General features: G+C 37.7%; 1 protein-coding gene across 1 annotated transcript in view; it reads right to left on the bottom strand.

The window, feature by feature from the left end:
- Positions 1–19,206, bottom strand: part of ADAMTS19 (ADAM metallopeptidase with thrombospondin type 1 motif 19) — a 232,146-nt gene that overhangs the window by 41,777 nt on the left and 171,163 nt on the right. Inside the window, exons 17-18 of the mRNA XM_019756011.2 lie at positions 4,183–4,340; positions 123–276 (exon numbers count right to left, since the gene is read on the bottom strand). Of these exons, the coding sequence (XP_019611570.1) occupies positions 123–276; positions 4,183–4,340 (312 nt within the window). The remainder of the gene's footprint in view (positions 1–122; positions 277–4,182; positions 4,341–19,206) is intronic.

Genomic DNA, 19,206 nt, shown 5'->3' with positions numbered 1-19,206 from the left:
GTTTCCAATTTTTTCAGTATTTTGGAATTCAAGATAAGGGCTTGCAGATCTGTCTTGATTATCCATGGTTAATCAGGAGACAATTACTCTTTTGGAAACATAAATATTTGAAAATCCTTTACCTCCTCCACACGTGGCATCGCAGTCTTCCCAGCCTGTGTGTGTCCACATGAAAAGGGGATCTGGGGCTTTAGAGCTCTGATTCTCTGGAGGAGGGTCGGACGGAATGGTGTATTCATAGTGAAGACCGTAACTCTGGTCTTGAAACAGCAGAACCTACAATATAATATACAAAAGTGATCACAGCCTATGGGTCCAAGGAGAGCATGTTCAATGTGAAGCGTAAAACTTAGGCTATCGATACCCTCCAACGCTTATTGCAAGGTGTGCATGCTTCCTTAATACATTGTAGAAATGTGACATTATTGCTCAACTGTTGACACTGTCATACTTCTCAAAAGATTGAAGTTCCACACTTACCTCTGAGGTAAAGACATCATTGAATAAAAGCCCATATGCATGAGGTCAGAAATACCAGATCATTTTCTTTTAAGTCAATGGACTAGACAGTTTGCCAAAACATGGCACGTATATGAGATGACCTAAGTAGGGGGACACGAATATGTGTCCTATCTAACATTAAGAGTAATCTACAATCTAATGTCAAATGTAGCTTTCCTGTTCTTCTAAAACAGGAAGATGGATAGAAAGTCCCTGGCTCAAAAGAGGAAGAGGATAAAAGACTTTGGGATTCATTTTACTCCATAAGGGCAGAGAACTTCTAAGCCAATGGAGGGCACGAATTTTATTCCATGATGCATACGGTCAACTTTTAATTTTGGCAAGGTTGCTACTTTTCCATTTGTAGCAAAGAAATTTATGTGCAAACGAACTTTTTAATAAATATTAACTTAATGGTACAGTTATGTACACATATGTAAAAAGCGCAATAAAGCATAAAGGGTGTATAAGAATGACTGAAATTGGGGCTACACTGGACATAAGCAGGGACCCTGTCCACTTTGTTCTCCCCTGGTATCCTGTGCCAAACTCAAAACTGGTCATCCTGGGCAATCATACATATTTTAAATGAAAGAAATATAGCTGAAATATACTCATTTTAAATAAAAGAATAAGAGTATATGTTTCTTTAGAAATACATTTGCACAAAATACACCAAACAACTCCAAGGGATATAGCATGTCTATGAATCTGAGGATTTATGACAGCAATCTATATAACATAATGTGATATATAAAAGCGTATATGTCTAAACTTTAAATTATGTTAAATTATTAGGGAACTTTATTCAATATTTAAACTGTATCGAGGTAGATGTAATGATAGGCAATTCACAGTAAACACTCCATGGGAAAAAATTTAAAGGAGCCAAAGGTTAATATTCTTTACTTCTTTTTTCAAATTCTGTTCAATATATCAACAGAAATACTAAGAAACGTTTTAATATGTGGATTGGGGAACTAGCATGATGGCATTATAAGTCAACTATGTCAACAATAAAAATGATAGATTTTAAATTTACATGTACATAACATACTGGGTACTAATTCTAAGTACATCACAGCGTTAATTTTGACTTGAAATATCTCATTTGATGTTGCCAGTAATAAGTGACTTTCAGCTAAATTAGCTGAGAGCGAGAGAGAGAAAGAGAGAGAGAGAGAGAGACACACACACAGAGAGAGAGAGAGAGAGAGAGAGAGAGAGAGAGAGAGAGAGATTGACTTATCCTATTTATGGACATAACCGGAATACCATAGTTTTTAAATTGAAGAAATGAACATATAAATTAGTTATTTGCCAACTTATTTAATTCAATGAAAATGTGTCTATTTTTCCCAAAAAACTACCTTTTCATTGATAGAACTTTAGATTGTCCTTGAGTAAATAATGCCATTTAAAATAGAGACATGGGCTACAACACCATTAGCTCTCTCTGAAATCATGTGAAGTTGGCAGCGTGCTTTTGCCAGAAGGAAAGTGTGACCGTGTTACAGCTGAGGGGTACAGACTGCAGCATGGCAGCGGGAGGTATTGCTTTTGCGAATGCAGTGCTGGCTTTCGATCTGTAATAGTCATTAAAGAAAAATATCTTAGAAGTGCAGTTTCCCTTGGATTACTGAATAAATCCAGGTCACACAGATGCCTTCTTTTAGACATAGTTCACTGACTTTAATTATGTTTCATGCTTCCAGGAAAAACCTTGGTAATTACTAGTCAGATTAAGGATTCTGCAGCAAGGAAACTCCCCCTACCCAACACTGAGGTCTCACATAAACTGTTTTAAGATTTTGCATTAGAGGCTCAGTAAAAGGGCTTCGGTCTTATTCCATAAAAAATAAATTAATTAATTAAAATGTAGGTAACATTCAGATTTCTTGCAATCAGATCGTTAAAAATGTTTGTTGTTGGGAATGTTGCTATTCCGGGGTGAGTACTTTGTAAGGTATGTAAATGTGTAATCACTGTGTTGTATATCTGAAACTAATATAATTTCGTACGTCAACTGTAAGTGAAAATGAAATTTTAAAAAATAAGTGACCCAATCATGGAATGAGCCAGATATTGGTCATACAATGTTTGTTTAGTCATTTTTTTTCCCTTCTCTCCAGATGGCACAGGACACAGAGTGGAATTTCCAATTCGAATGAAATAATAGAGTCTGAAGGAATTGTGGGGAGATGAACAAATAATTACTCAAAGTATATGTACATTGATGATCCAAGACTGTCTGGTATAAAGAGCTTTCTACCGGGAGAGGCAGCAGAGAAGGTTAATTAACACCTGGTTTATTCACAACTAAAGAACTTATTGGGATTACTGTACACATTACTTAACCTTCCTCATGCTTAGTTGTTTTTTTCAGTCAGTAAAATGGAGTATATTACACAGGGCTATTGGGAGGATTGAATGCTGTAATGAACATAAAGCACTTTTGGACAATGTCTGACTCATAGCACTTAATGGTGGTCATTATCATCATCGTCGTCATCATCAAGATTTGGAACAGAGGGTCCCCATGCAACTCTCCTTGCTCCTTTTATCCCTGTTGGTAAAACTTATCGATTGCAGTTCTAGAAAACGTTATTACTTGAAATGTGGTCCATGGACCAGCAGGGGTGGCGTCACCTAGGAGCTGGTTAGAAATGCAGATCTCAGGGCCGGCCCCAGAGCAAAGGAATCAGAGTATGCCTTTTAACAAAAACCCTGGGTGCTTTGCAGGCACTTTAAAGTCGGAAAAGCAAATGGGCCAATATGTGATTTGAACCTCTGGCTCCTAGACCAGCAACACAGATGTCTCCAATTGAAGACAAATTCAACTTAAATTGTGTGGAGATATTAAATAATGTGGCATACCACACTCCAAATAAAGAGTCAGTTGATCGTGTTTTAGAGTTGTTTTTATGTGTGGACTTAAAGAGGTGTTGAAGTGTCTGAATTTCAGACTTTGTCACTAAGGATGGAAAACACGCCAGCTCTGCAGTCAGCCCTCTGGCTCCTGAGCCGTTAGCATGGACTGCAATGATCAAGGTCAAAAAGGGCATTTGAACCTGCCATCAGCTTGGGCGCAGAGCGCCACTGTCCTGTTTCTTTTACTCCAAACTCTGTCCTGCCTCATATCTCATCATTTATTACATAGTAAAGAAACTTATCCCAAACATCCCAAATTTCATAATTCTTTTCAGGAATCAATTAACCTAGTAAGAAAACAGAAGAGGGTAAATGGAAGTGCTGCTAGATATAGTTACCGAATCTTTTCCCCAAAAAACAGTACAATTTTACCAAAGGCATTTTATAGATTCAGACAATGCCCACTTCGTGGATATATAAAATGCTATGATTTACTATATTATGGCACTCTCTTCACAGACATCCACTCTGGTTAGCACCAGTATGCTTTTCAGAAAAAGAGGTTCCCTATTGCCTGTAATTCACCTCTACTTTGAGCCTGAGTCCCTAAAATTTTCGTTCCTCTTGTAATAATTTCCATTTTTATATATCGCGATTTAAAACACATTTGAAAAATCCCTAAACACCCATATAATTTTAAACATCTAGCTGACAATTCAGATTTGGAACAAAGGTTAGAGAAGGCACAGTGGCACTGTCCTTTGCCACAGGGAGCTGATTACGCAATGTTATCGTCTCTTTCCCTCATACCAGGAGGTGTAAAGGTGATGTAGTAGGACCTTTGGCAGAGATCTTCTCCCAGAGGCCTCGTCTTACGTAATGAACAGTAGTTCCCGCTAAGTTGAATGCTCCAGAGTGTTCAATCTTCCAGTCACTATTGATAGACTGTTTTCCAGTGTCTCGGAGAGCTGTAAAGAGGTTCAAAAATGGTATGAGTATTAACAAGTAAGCAGCATTAATCAATATCTACTTCACGTGACTTCATTAAAAGTAATTCATTCATTTCTAAACTTATGTGTCAATGCCCTGACCTAACACAGGAGGCAAGTCCTCACTGGGAAAGTGAAATCATACCAAATGCCACAAGCTCTCCTTCCCCTCCTAAAACTGTCCACAACCACGTGGCCATAAATATGGCCTCCTCCAACCTCCTTTGGACACTTGGTGTCTGTAACCCTTTTTTTGGTCCCGAATCCTTAACCATTTAACATATTCTTTTTTGAAGGCTCTGTGTTTCTGTGCTGTCTATTCAATGATCTTGCGAATAACGTGAGGGCTGGCATGACATCTTTTACATGCTCGGCATCTCCTATGCCCCCACAGGAAAGTGTGTCATTAAAGAAAGGTCACTAAACAGCATGTTAACAGATCAAAATGACAGTGTTATATTCATTGAAAAATTTCAAAACTAATACGTTAGTTTTAAAAACAGAACTCAGGACCTTTTCACATCCCTAGTTTGTGATTTGCTCTGTACAAAAATGGAAGATAAATGCAAATACTCACTCATAAACAGCTACCATTTGGATGGGATTTTACAGAATAACCTGTTTATGTATACTTTTTCTCTGTTTCTGTTTTGAACTGATCTCTGCTACTATTTAAATAAGATTCATGACATGGAAGTGTAATGTCATGATACCAATTTAAATTAAAAATTCCTTTTTATTTATTTCCAAATTGTTTAATTTTTTTTAATTTAAGCTTTTAGACTCTCCCATATGATTGAGTTCTCTTCCAAAAAGATATTTACACGTTCATTCTTTTTTATGTCATAATTCTATGAAAATGTTGTAAGCCAATAAATCTTCCTAACTTTTATTCTAGCTAATCACTATTTACTGAATGTTTGAGGGTTTCCAAGTTTTTTATACTGTACATAATGCTCAGATAAATATACCGTACACTAATTATGTGTATATCTGAATATTTCCCTTGGATGGAGTCCCAGATTTGGGATTACAGAGTCAAAGAAATTGAACACTTATAGATTCAGAAAAACAATTTCAAATTGATTTTTGTAAAGATTATATCAATTTATGTTTCCATAACAGTGACTAGAGGGCCCATTTCTGAATACCTTCTCGGAAGCGCCTTCCTCTTGTATAATATTTAATCGAGACTAAATAAATATGTATCAAGTATCAGCTAGAAATCGGGAAATACTCAAAGTCCTGAGACCTCCCAAAGTAAACAATATAAATATATTCTCTGGCTTCATGGAATTTATAATTTAACTGGTGAATGAGAAATTAAACAAGATACGTGTAAATCACCAACATCCTAATTATGCTGAAGGTTGTGTGGGAGGAGTCAGGAAAGGCCTGCCTGAAGGATGGCTTTTACTGAAGATGTTAAGAAAAGAGAAGCAGAGAGAGAGCAGTAAGGACTGAGGAAACAAATAATGGAAAGGACTTAAAGCTCAGTGTAGCTCGGTGAGCATCAGAGACAAGTGTGCATGACACCAAATGCACAGAAGTGAGCCACAAAGAGATAAAGCTGGAGAATTAAGGAATAGCCAGACCTGATAGGACTTGTTAATATTTTTAGGGTTTTTCCCTGAGGAAAAAGAACGTAAAGCTATAAGAGATTTCGAACAATATTATGCAGAAAATGGACTGAGGTGAGGCAGGACAAATTTGGACAGGGAAGACGGGATATGACATTAACACAGTTATCCGACTGAAAATAACGGTGGCTTAAATTAGGGTACGGAGAAAAATATCAAGAGGAATTTAAGAGTGAAATTCATAAAATATGATGACTTGGTTATCATGGGTGAAAGGAAGTGTCAGGTATGACGCCAGGCTCCTAGGATGAGAAAGCGGGTGGGTTGTGATGGCAAATAACGAGATGGGAAAGTCTAGCAAAAGAAATGGGGGAGGACAAATATCAGGAGTTAAATTTTGAACAATCTAAGTTTTGTTTTTTTAATCTCGTTTTATTGCTATGGAGGTTCAAGATATTTTTCCTTTGCTTATTTGTCATTTGCACTTTTATTTAACTTAATTAAATAAATTATTCATTATCTGTAAGGTATTTCCAGTCCACTGAGGGATTCTTCTGGTGCTTATATTCACATTATTACAAGCAATGTATTAATAAACTTATTGAAATTTTATCTCACTGATCGTAATTTCTATTAATTATATCTTTATCATGCACTGCATTACCGTGTTTCCTTGAAAATAAGACCTAGCTGGACAATCAGCTCTAATGTGTCTTTTGGAGCAAAAATTAATATAAGGGGATCCGGATCAAAATGGAGGTGTAAGGTGAGCCTCTGTAAAACTCCCCTGGAATTTACAACTAATCGAAAAACAATAACTCCACAAAGGACTCCCTGCACAGCTGTCATGTGGGGCATCCGGCGGGGTCTCTGCTCCCGCTCCCCACATAAGAACGCAGGACATGGTGAGGCCAAACAGTAACAGCCACGGAGCCATAGATAAGAGAGTCATACCACTATATTCTCGCTGGCAGCTGGGTTGGAGACACATGAGGCAGGAGTCACACTATCCACAACTACTTCTCTCTGCCAACCAACCTCACTTGCTAGCTGCAATCCACCGTACTAACTGCAATCCGCTCTTCCTAGCTCATCCACCATCTTCTTGCTAGCTCCCATTTTCTTGATAGCGTAGCCACGGCAGTTATATTAGTGGCCAATGGCTCACTGATTACAGCTGACAGCCAACAAGCCACAGCTGATGGCCATCCATTCACAGTTGATGGCCATTTACTACCTGAGCCAGCACCTTTCTATGTGAGGCCGAGAGCCTGGAAACTGCTTTCTGGGGCTCTGTCCCCACAACAGCAGACAGGCAAGACGAAGAGGGCCACTACGGAATTCACCGAAAGATGGGCGAATCGCGCGAGCGGGGGAGGAGGGAAGGGAGAAGTGCAGAACCAGAGCCACGTGAGCGCAGGACGCAGACCTAGCTCAGTGCTCCGAGCTCCCTGCATCCCTGAACTACTGCAGCTGTGGGAGAGGGAAGAACTCGGATTGCTAGGGCTCTGTTTATGGCCCACAGGGCTGAGGGGGCAGCATATAACACGGCTGAACCCAACACTCATGGCAGAGACCTCGGAGAAAAGACTCAGGGAAGAAGGCTGAAAACGGTGGTTTAAGCCCTCACTGCCGAGCAGAGAACAGAAGCCTTAGGCACTGAGACTAGCCGCCCCCTCCCTACCCTCCCAGAGCTCGCCCCGCCCCCACCTGCCAGGTGCTAGAAACAGAACAGTAGCAGTGTCAGATCAAAAGAACAGAATATTTGCTGTTCTGAGAACTGTGGACCGCAGACACAGATTCGCAGCCAAACTAGCTCCGGCAAAGGGGAGGGAGCTGTGGAACCAGGACCGGCTGTGGTGGTGGTCACCGCCATTGCTCTGGGCCACCTCTCACAACTCACCCCGCCCCTGGCCCCACCTATCTGGGCGGATCCCTGCAGGAGTAAACAGAACTGCTGAGACATACGGCATTGAATCTGGAGCTGGAAGAGCTTTGGAACTTCAAAAGCTCTCTGCATACCCACACGGACACTGCACCCTGTGACCCAGGTGAACTATTAACAGAGGAGAAGCCCGTCTCCCAGGGAATCCCCCCATTGTGTGAGAAGCTGGAATAGTGCAGAGAAAACATAGCACTACCGTGTGGGAGAGAAAAAAAAGGCTGCAGTAGGAGAGAAAATAAAACATTCTACCAACAAGTACTGGAAAACAAAAGAAAGACTGCTTCCTATCAACCTGTTGCAGAAGCCACTCCTGTAGATGTCTAGGAAGAGAAATAGTAAACCAGTAATTGCCATGAATAACCAAGGCAACAAGATAGCTCAAAAAGAAAGTGAAAAATCTCCAGAAAAGGCACTTAAAGATACAGAAATATGGGACTTAAATGACAGAGAATTCAAGATTGCAGTTCTGAAAAAACTCAACGAGATGCAAGAAAACACAGAAAGGCAGTTTAATGAACTCAGAAACACAATCAAAGAACAACATGAGCATTTTACGAAAGAGATTGAAATTTTAAAAAAGAACCAAATAGAATTTCTGGAGATTAAGAACTCAATAGAAGAAATTAAGAATGAAATAACCAGCTTAAGTAGTAGAGTTGACCAGATGGAGGAAAGAATCAGTGACATCGAAGATAGAAACCTGGAAATTACACAGATGGAAGAAGAAAGAGACTTGAGACTTAAAATAAATGAAAGAAAAGAACTTTCTGACTCCATCAGAAAGAGCAATATAAGAATAATGGGCATACCAGAAGGAGAAGAAAGAGAGAGAGGAACAGAGAATATATTCAAACAAATTGTCGATGAGAACTTCCCAAATTTGTGGACAGAACTGGACCCTCGAATCCAAGAAGCAAATAGAACACCTAGTTACCTCAATCCCAACAGGCCTTCTCCAAGGCACATTGTATTGAAGCTGTCTAAAATCAACGACAAAGAAAGAATCCTCAAGGCAGCCAGGGAAAAGAAGACGGTAACTTACAAAGGAAAGCCCATTAGATTATCATCAGATTTTTCAGCAGAAACTCTACAAGCCAGGAGGGAGTGGAACCAAATATTCAAACTATTGAAAGAGAGAAATCATGAGCCAAGAATAATATATCCAGCAAAGATATCCTTTAGATATGAAGGAGGAATAAAGACCTTTCCAGACATACAGAAGCTGAGGGAATTTTCTAATACACGACCTGCACTGCAAGAAATACTAAAGGAGGCCATTCGACCACCATCAACAGGGACAATTTGTGGCAACCAAAACTCAAAAAGTGGGAGAGTAAAGGCCTGAACCAGAATGGGGGAATGGAGAAAGTAAGCGTGCTGAAGAAAATGGAATGCTCTAAATATCAAACTTTCTTTTTCATAAACTTAAGGGTAACCACCCAAAAAAAATCCAGAACTGAAATATACACTGTAATAAAAGAAGGAACAGAGGAAAACATCATAGAATACCACCACACAGAAATAATAGACAACAACAAAAAGGCAAAGAAACAATGGAGACACAGCCTTACCAGAAAACTAAAGATAGAATGACAGGAAATCCTCACATATCAATAATCACCCTAAATGTAAATAGACTGAACTCACCAATAAAAAGGCACAGAGTAGCAGATCGGATCAAAAAACTAAACCCAACCATATGCTGTCTCCAAGAGACACATCTCAGCTACAAGAACAAGCATAGACTCAAAGTGAAAGGGTAGAAATTGACACTCCAAGCAAATGGTACCCAGAGAAAATCAGGTGTAGCCATAATGATATCAGATGAAACAGACTTCAAGGTGAAAAAGATAACAAGAGACAGAGATGGACATTTCATAATGGTGAAGGGGACTGTACAACAAGAAGACATAACAGTCATCAATATTTATGCCCCCAATCAGGGAGCAATGAAATATACCAAGCAACTACTAACAGAATGAAAGGGAGAAATTGACCAAAACACAATTATATTAGGGGACTTAAATACATCATTGACAGCTACGGGTAGATCATCCAAACAGAAAATAAATAACGAAACAGCAGCCCTAAATGACACATTAGACGAAATGGACATAATTGACATATATAGAGCACTTCATCCTAAAACATCAGATTATACATTCTTTTCTAGTGTCATGGAACATTCTCAAGGATAGACCATATATTGGGACATAAAATCAGCCTCAGGAAATTTAAGAAGATTGAAATCATACCAAGCATATTCTCTGATCAAAAGGCTTTGAAACTAGATATCAACGGCAAAAAGAAAGCGGGAAAAAACACAAATACATGGAGATTAAACAACAGACTTTTAAAAAACGACTGGGTCAAAGAAGAAATTAGAGGAGAAATGAAAAGATACATAGAAACAAATGACAATGAAAATACATCCTACCAAAATTTTTGGGATGCAGCGAAAGCAGTTTTAAGAGGGAAATTTATATCATTACAGGCCTATCTCAAGAAACAAGAAAAATCCCAAAATAAATAACCTCATGTTACACCTTGAAGAACTAGAAAAAGAAGAACAAGTGAAACCCAAGGTCAGCAGAAGAAAGGAAATAACAAAAATCACAGCAGAACTAAATGAAATAGAGAACAAAAAGACAATAGAAAAAATTAATCTGACAAAGAGCTGGTTCTTTGAAAAGATTAACAAAATTGACAAACCCTTGGCTAGACTCACTAAGATAAAAAGAGAGAAGACACTGATTAACAAAATCAGAAATGAAAAAGGGGAAGTTATCACGGACACCACAGAAATACAAAGGATCATCCAAGAATACTATGAAGGACTATATGCCACCAAGTTCAAGAACCTAGAAGAAATACACAAGTTCTTAGAAACATATAGCCTTCCAAGGCTGAACCATTAAGAACTGGAAAATCTAAACAGACCGAAAACCAGTAACAAAATTGAATCAGTCATCCAAAACCTTCCCAAAAGCAAAATTCCAGGACCAGATGGCTTCACGAATGAATTCTACCAAACCTTCAAAGAGGATCTAATACCAATCCTGCTCAAACTCTTCCAAAAAATTGAAGAAGAGACAGTACTCCCTAACTCATTTTATGAGGCCAACATTACTCTGATACCAAAACCTGGTAAGGACAGCACAAAAAAAGAAAACTACAGACCAATATCTCTGATGAATACAGATGCAAAAATCCAAAACAAAATTCTAGCAAATCGAATGCAACAATGCATTAAAAAGATTATTCATCACAACCAAGTGGGGTTCATCCCCGGGGCACAAGGATGGCTCAACATATGCAAATCCGTAAATGTGATACATCACATAAACAAAAGAAAGGATGAAAATCTTATGATTATATCAATTGATGCAGAAAAAGCATTTCACAAGATACAACATCCATTTATGATTAAAAAACTTAATAAAATAGGTATAGAAGGAAAACACCTTAACATAATAAAGGCCACATATGACAAGCCCTCAGCTAATCTCATAATTAATGGTGAAAAACTGAAGCCCTTTGCCCTACATTCAGGAACATGACAGGGCTGTCCCCTATCACCTCTGCTTTTCAACATAGTGTTGGAAGTCCTCGCCAGAGCAATCAGGCAAGAGAAAGAAATAAAAGTCATCCAAATTGGGAATGAAGAAGTTAAATTATCACTCTTTGCAGGTGACATGATGATATATATAGAAAACCCTAAAGACTCCACCAAACAGCTATTAGAAACAATCAACGAATACAGTGAAGTTGCCAGCTACAAAATCAACGTACAAAAGTCCATTGCATTCCTATATACTAACAACGAAATCTCAGAAATAGAAATACAAAAAACAATTCCTTTTGCAATTGCAGCAAAAAGAATAAAATACCTAGGAATAAACTTAACCAAGGACGTGAAGGACCTATATGCTGAAAACTATAAGACATTTTTGAAAGAAATTGAAGAAGACACAAAGAAATGGAAAGACATTCCGTGCTCATGGATTGGAAGACTCAACATAGTTAAAATGGCCATATTACCCAAAGCAATATACAGATCTAATGCAATCCCCATCAATTTCCCAATGGCATTTTTTAAAGAAATAGAACAAAAAATCATCAGATTTGTTTGCAATTACAAAAGACCCCGAATATCCAAAGCAATCTTAAGGAAAAAGAACAATAATGGAGGTATCACACCTCCTGACTTTGGCTTGTACTACAGGGCTACAATAATCAAAACAGCATGGTATTGGCAGAAAAACAGACACATAGACCAATGGAATAGAATTGAGAACCCAGAAATAAAACCACATAAATATGGACAGATAATTTTTGACAAAGAAGCTAAAAACATACAATGGAGGAAAGACAGCCTCTTCAATAAATGGTGCTGGGAGAATTGGATAGCCACGTGCAAAAGAATGAAACTGGACTGCTATCTGTCACCATGTACCAAAATTAATTCAAAATGGATCAAAGACTTAAGCATAAGACCTGACACAATAAACTGCATAGAAGAAAACATAGGTACTAAACTTATGGACCTTGGGTTCAAAGAGCATTTCATGAATTTGACTCCAAAGGCAATGGAAGTAAAAGCTAAAATAAACGAATGGGACTATATGAAACTTAAGAGCTTCTGCACAGCAACAGAAACCATCGGCAAGATAAAGAGGCAACCAACTGAATGGGAGAAGATTTTTGTAAACAGTGCCTCCGATAAGGGGCTAATATCCAAAATATACAAGGAACTCATGAAACTCAAAAACAAAAAAATAAAAACCCTATTGAAAAATTGGCAGAGGACCTGAAGAGACATTTCTCCAAAGAGGACATACAAATGGCAAATAGACATATGAAAAAATGCTCAACATCACTAATCATCAGAGAAATGCAAATCAAAACCACAATGAGATATCACCTCACCCCAGTTAGGCTATCATCAACAAGACAAATAGTAACAAGTGTTGGAGAGGCTGTGGAGAAAAAGGAACCCTCATACACTGTTGGTGGGAATGCAGACTGGTGCAGCCGTTATGGAAGGCAGTGTGGAGGTTCCTCAAAATATTACGAATAGAATTACCATATGACCCAGCAATCCCTCTCCTGGGTATCTACCCAAAAAATCTGAAAACATTTATCCATAAAGACATGTGTGCTCCAATGTTCATTGCAGCTTTGTTTACGGTGGCCAAGACATGGAAACAACCAAAATGTCCTTCGACAGATGAATGGATAAAGAAGTTGTGGTATATATACACAATGGAATACTATTCGGCGGTAAGGAAAGATGATATAGGAACATTTGTGACAACATGGATGGATCTTGAGAGTATAATGCTAAGCGAAATAAGTCAGACAGAAAAAGCAGAGAACCATATGATTTCACTGATATGTGGTATATAAACCAAAAACGGCAAAAGAACAAGACAAATAAAAAACTCATAGACACAGACAATAGTTTAGTGGTTACCAGAGGGTAAGGGGGGTGAGGGGTGGGAGATGAGGGTAAAGAGGATCAAATATATGGTGACGGAAGGAGAACTGACTCTGGGTGGTGAACACACAATGGGATTTATAGATGATGTAATACAGAATTTTACACCTGAAATCTATGTAATTTCACTAACAATTGTCACCCCAATAAATTTAAAAAAAATTAATATAAGGCCCGGTCTTATTTTACTATAAGATTGGGTATAATATAATATAATATAATATAATATAATATAATATAATACCAGGTCTTATATTAGCTTTTGATCCAAAAGACGCATTAGAGCTGATTGTCCAGCTAGGTTTTATTTTCAGGGAGTCAGGGTAAAGTACGTTTAAGACAAAATATTTAGCATACACATTTTCATATTTATGAAAAATATATAAATATTAATTTTTACTTTGAATTTTAAACTTGAAAAGAAATACGTTGCCAGAAAACTCTCAACACTTTACAAATAGCTATTACCATCTACAATACGATACACTTCAAGTAATGTTAAATTGATTTAAAAAATAATGATTTTGCCTATAAGGTGAAGTATTTCCATGTACTTCTTTTAAAGTCTATTAAATATTTTGTGAAATCCTTTTGGCCTAGCTTTGTACTATGGCCAGTATAATTTCTTGTTTTATATCCTGTGTATTTTAACATATATATTCCGGGCACAATTATAAATGAATATTTTTTTGAAAAGTGTCTAATAAAAATGCCTGAAAGAAACTTCCTAAAAAATACCATATACCTAAATTATTTTTAAAATCCAGTCTTATAAATTTTGTCTTTCAACTAGAGATTTAAATTTTTAAATGTTTGTTAAGAATGCTGGCATGTTTTGGTTTGTTTATACCATCTTACTTTATGTTTTCTTTTTTCCTGCTTACTATGTATTTCTGTTATTTTTCTCCTATCTTGTTTTCTGCTGATTGAGTTTTTTAAATTTCATTTTAAAAATTATATTTGGTTCTTTAAATATGTATTTAGTCAATTTTTATTCTTATTGGTAAATCCTTCTTTTATATATTTAAACATATCGACCATAAAATTGTTCTATTTTCTGTAGATTGTTCTATTTTCTGTATATGATAAAAACATATATATGTCTGATTCTGCTCTCCCATATTTTTACTGTGTTTTGTTTATACATTTCCTTTTGTGTTTTCTGAATTTCTTTTTTCTTTAATCATAAAATTTTATTTGTTGCAATTTATAGAATCCCTTTGAGGCCTGGTTTGAAGGTGCATTACTTCAAAAAATTTTGTATTTGCATATGCCAGCCACCGTAGTAACCTCATGAAAATAAACGCCTTGAGGGTTTTGGACTTCATAGTTAAGGTAAATTAGTGCTGCAAATCTGTATGAACATTTGGTTTCGGTTACAAATTTTCAGGGAAGTTGATTTTCTACCTCTGCCAAGTATCCATGTTAATACAGACACATTTCCTTTCTTTCTCCTTTTAGGTGCAATTGCATTTCTATCTCTCCTTTGCACTGAGCTTGTAGCCCTTTGGGGTCCTGCTTCATGCAGGGGTCTCCTATTAGAGTTACTACTTTGCAAAGGTCTTAGGTTTTGTTTTCTGACCACAGTATCCCTGGGCCCTGGAAGCCTAAACTGGTCACCAGGATTAGGCATAAGTGGGGCTTCAGGCAGCTAAATACTCTGGCTTCCTGTTCTCACTTTGTTTTTGGCATGTGAGGATTCCTTAATTTCTTTCCAGTTCAGGGGTAATTTAGAAAGCATTTTTTTCCTCCTTTTGTGTTTTCCTCAACACTTATAATTGTTTTTACTGAGAAGTTTTTCCATAGAGGATTGTATGCAAAGCTTCAGGCAAGGTAAGTTGACCCATATGATCTTTTTTAGATTTTTAAAAAATCATAAGCTATAATGATTTTGTAAAGATATTACATGTGATCTATCTGACCTACTTCACTCTCCATTTTAGGCTTTTTGATAAATTATTAAATTAGTAACCAAATAATAAAGTCACGATCTTCAGAAAAGCAGATGATAATTGCATATGGGAATACAATTCAAAGAGAGATTAATGAAAAAGAGTAACTGGATTGGGAGGAAATTAAATGTCTCCTATGAGATAATATATAGTTTGATGTAGACAAGTTAATTTGTTACAGAATGATCAGTTTGCCAGGATATGATCTCTTTTCCTTTCTTTTGGCTAATGCTTTTTCAGATGAAGATTTTTCAATGACTTCCTTCCAATGCCCAAAGGAGCCTTTAGGAAATGTGATTTATAATATGTATTCTCTCCCATTCTTTAGGCAGAGAATACATATCACAGGTTTGAAATCTAGTATTCTACACTTGAAATCTAGGATTTTAATACTGGGTCATTTCTTTCTTTTTTCTAAATTTGCCCCTCATCCGTGGGCCCTATCTCAATAAATGCCATCATTATTTGCCCAGTTGTTTCTCCCAGAAACCTAGAAGTCATCTTCGAATCTGCATCTTCTATCAATATTCACATGCATTTTCCAACAAGTTTCAACAGTTTAACTTCTCCAATGTCTCTAGAAGGCTCTGCATTTTCCCCACTCCTAATCTCTTAATTGGATTAGACAGCTGATCTCTGTCTTCCTTCTTGCACCCTCCCACTATTCATCAGAATACTTTTTTTTTTCCTCACTTAAGCAAGTAAGGAAACTTAATGGGTTCTCAAATAAACATGGTAACATATTAGTATTTTCAACCTTGATTTAATCTCCAGACTAGTACTCAGGATACTTAAGGGCACTGATGCTATTTCCTTATACAAGAAAAAGACCCTGGCAATTTAGGCCTAAGCCTAATACTAAGCACAAGGAAAACTGACATTAATAAGGCCAGACACTTAACACAGATATGTGATTCCATTTTTAAGTTGAATGACCTTTTAATAAAAAGTGATTGGAGATTTATGTTTAGAGAGCTGCATCAGGGAAAGTGGATAGGATCTGGCAGACTTGGAGGTAGTGATTGGAGAACAAAACTGTCATTTCATGATTTGTATTCCGCTGAACTAATTCTATGCAACAATTGATCACATTAGTTAAGAAAAGGGGGAAAAGAGGGAATTTGGGGAAAGTTCAAGGAAAATTTGTTTATGTATGACTATACTTTAAAATCACAAGTGTTGCATGGAAGGTGATGATTAAAAAATAAAAAATAAAAGGGAGACTGTAGGAACCAGATATTATGGTCACACTGCTTGGGTTTAAATCCAGGATCATAGCTTTTTAGATGTGTGACTGTCGCGTCCAGTGCAACACGGGCAGTGAGGGAAGGAAAAGGAGCGGCTTAAGGTTAAGTTTTTTAAAAAAGAAAGAAACAGAGACTTAATGCAGTTAAATCTCAGAAGGCCAGGGGGCCTCGCAGTCATGAAAGAGGAACCCAGAATCAAGCCGACTGGTGGCTTTTATTGATATTCACATAAGGCATTAGCATTATCTGTGAATCTCATACATCTTAATAGAAAACCAATTGGAGTCAATCACCCTTGCCTGCAGACAGCTGGACCCTAAGTCTCAACTTCCCCAAGGGACAAAACCTAGATGCATGTGAATAGATGGAGAGCACCTCATTGGATCACTTCCCTTGCAGGTTTTGGGAAGGAATGCAGCCACAGAGGCTGAGGCTTTCCTTAGCCTGAGGAAGGTGGGGCTGTGCCCCCCTCTGTGAACCCCGTGGGTTCTCCTGTTGGTCCCCATGACTGGTCTGGTTTGAGTTGTTCCTTCCGTGAGGAATCTTACTCGTCATTGACTGTCCAGTCATCTTTCTGGGACCAAACAGGGAGGCATAAGGTGCAAACACAAAGGTTTAACAAAGTCCCTGAAAGGATTGTCTTACAGACTCTCCTTTCTATGGGGGCAGATAGAAGGAAACAAAAGGTTAAGCTGTTGCGTGGCTACATGTGACCTTGGAAAAGAAACTTAAATTCTCTGTTCCTTTACTATCTGATTTTAAAAACTGGGAAATTAGTAGTACATACTTCACAGAGAGGTTGTGAGGATTTATTTAATGGCTATATTTACTGCGCTGGCTCATACTAATCACTATACATATGTGAATCATCTTTTCTTAATTAAAATTCACTCAGAAAGTCTTCATTATTTCCTGTGTGCCAGACTCTGTTTCAGTTACTGCAGTTATAGCTCTGAACTAAATGATCCTTGCCTTCAAGAATTAACAGTGGACATAGACAATATGAAAGCATGCATGTAAACAAATAAGAAAATTCAGAGTGATAAGTGCTATAAAGGAAATAAAGCAGGACAATGAAATAGGGAGTCGTTTGTATTCGAGTGGTAAAGAGAGTTATCAAGGGGAACTCCTAGCTTGAGTATAAACAACTGGATAGAAATCAGTGACTGTGGTAGGATAAATAATGTCTTCCTCCCAAAGATATCCAGGTCCTAAAAGTTAGATATCATACAAAGATGCTTCTCTGACCACAATGGGATGAAGCTAGAAATCAATAACAGAAAGAACACTGGAAAATCACAAATTTGTGGAAATGAAACAACATAAACAACGAGTGGAGCAAAGAAGAAATCACAAGGGAAATTAGAAAATATCTTGAGACAAATGGAGATGAAAATACAACATCCCAAAACTGATGGGACACAGTGAAAGGAGCGATATGGAGGAAATTTATAGCTATAAACACTGACATGAAAAAAGAAGGAAGATCTCAAATTGACCAACCTAATATTATAACTTAAGGGACTAGAAGAATAAACTAGACTCAAAGCTACGAGAAGGAACAAAATAATAAAGACTAGAGCAGGGATAAGTGAAATAAACAATGAAAAAATAATTGAGAAAAATCAACAAAATCAGAAGTTGGGTCTTTGAAGAGATCAACAGAATTGACAAACCTGTAGCTAGATGGACTAAGAAGGAAAAAAGACACAACTGAAAATCAGGAATCAAATTGGGAACATTACAGATATTACAGAAATACAGAGGATTATAAGAAAGTATTATGAACAATTGCATGCTAACAAACTGGATAACCTAAATGAAATGAACAAATTCCTCAAAAGAGAAAACCTACCAAGACTGAATCACAAAGAAACAAAAATCCTAAATATAACTATAACTAGTAAGCAGACCGAATCAGTAATCAAAAATATCCCCCCCCCAAAAAAAAGCCCTGGACTTTATGGCTTTGTTGATAAATTCTACCAAACATTTAAAGAAGAACCAACACCAATCGTCAAATTTTCCAAATAATTGAAGTGGAAGGAAGACTTCTTAATTCATTCTACGAGGCCAGCGTTTTCACGATACCAAAGTGTCATGCAGGGTGTCAGGCAGTGTCTCTGGTCCTGCTCCCCACATAAGAATGCAGGACATGGTGAGGCCAAAAAGGAACACCCACGGAGCCATAGGTAGAGGAGTCATACCACTATGGTCTCGCTGGAGACTGGGTTGGAGACACAGGAGGCAAGAGCCACACTGTCCGCAACCTGCCATCCACTTCTCTACCAACCAACCTCACTTACTAGCTGCAATCCGCCATGCTAACTGCAATCCACTCTTGTTAGCTCAGCCACCATCTTCTTGCTAGCCCCCATTTGCTGGTAGCGTAGCCATGGCAGTTATATTAGTGGCCAATGGCTCACTGGTTACAACTGACGGCCAACTAGCCACAGCTGATGGCCATCCAATCACAGTTGATGGCCATTTACTATCTGAGCCAGCACCTTTCCACGTAAGGCTGAGAGCCTGGAAACTGCACTCCTGGCTCTGTCCCCACACAAAGCTAGACAAAAACACTACAAAAAACAAAACAAACAAACAAAAACAAAACTACAGAC

The sequence above is a fragment of the Rhinolophus sinicus genome, linkage group LG10, assembly GCF_036562045.2.
Source record: "Rhinolophus sinicus isolate RSC01 linkage group LG10, ASM3656204v1, whole genome shotgun sequence".
NCBI classification, from domain to species: domain Eukaryota; kingdom Metazoa; phylum Chordata; class Mammalia; order Chiroptera; family Rhinolophidae; genus Rhinolophus; species Rhinolophus sinicus.
The sequence above is the reverse complement of the archived record's forward strand: the minus strand, read 5'-3'. Positions and strand labels throughout refer to the sequence as shown.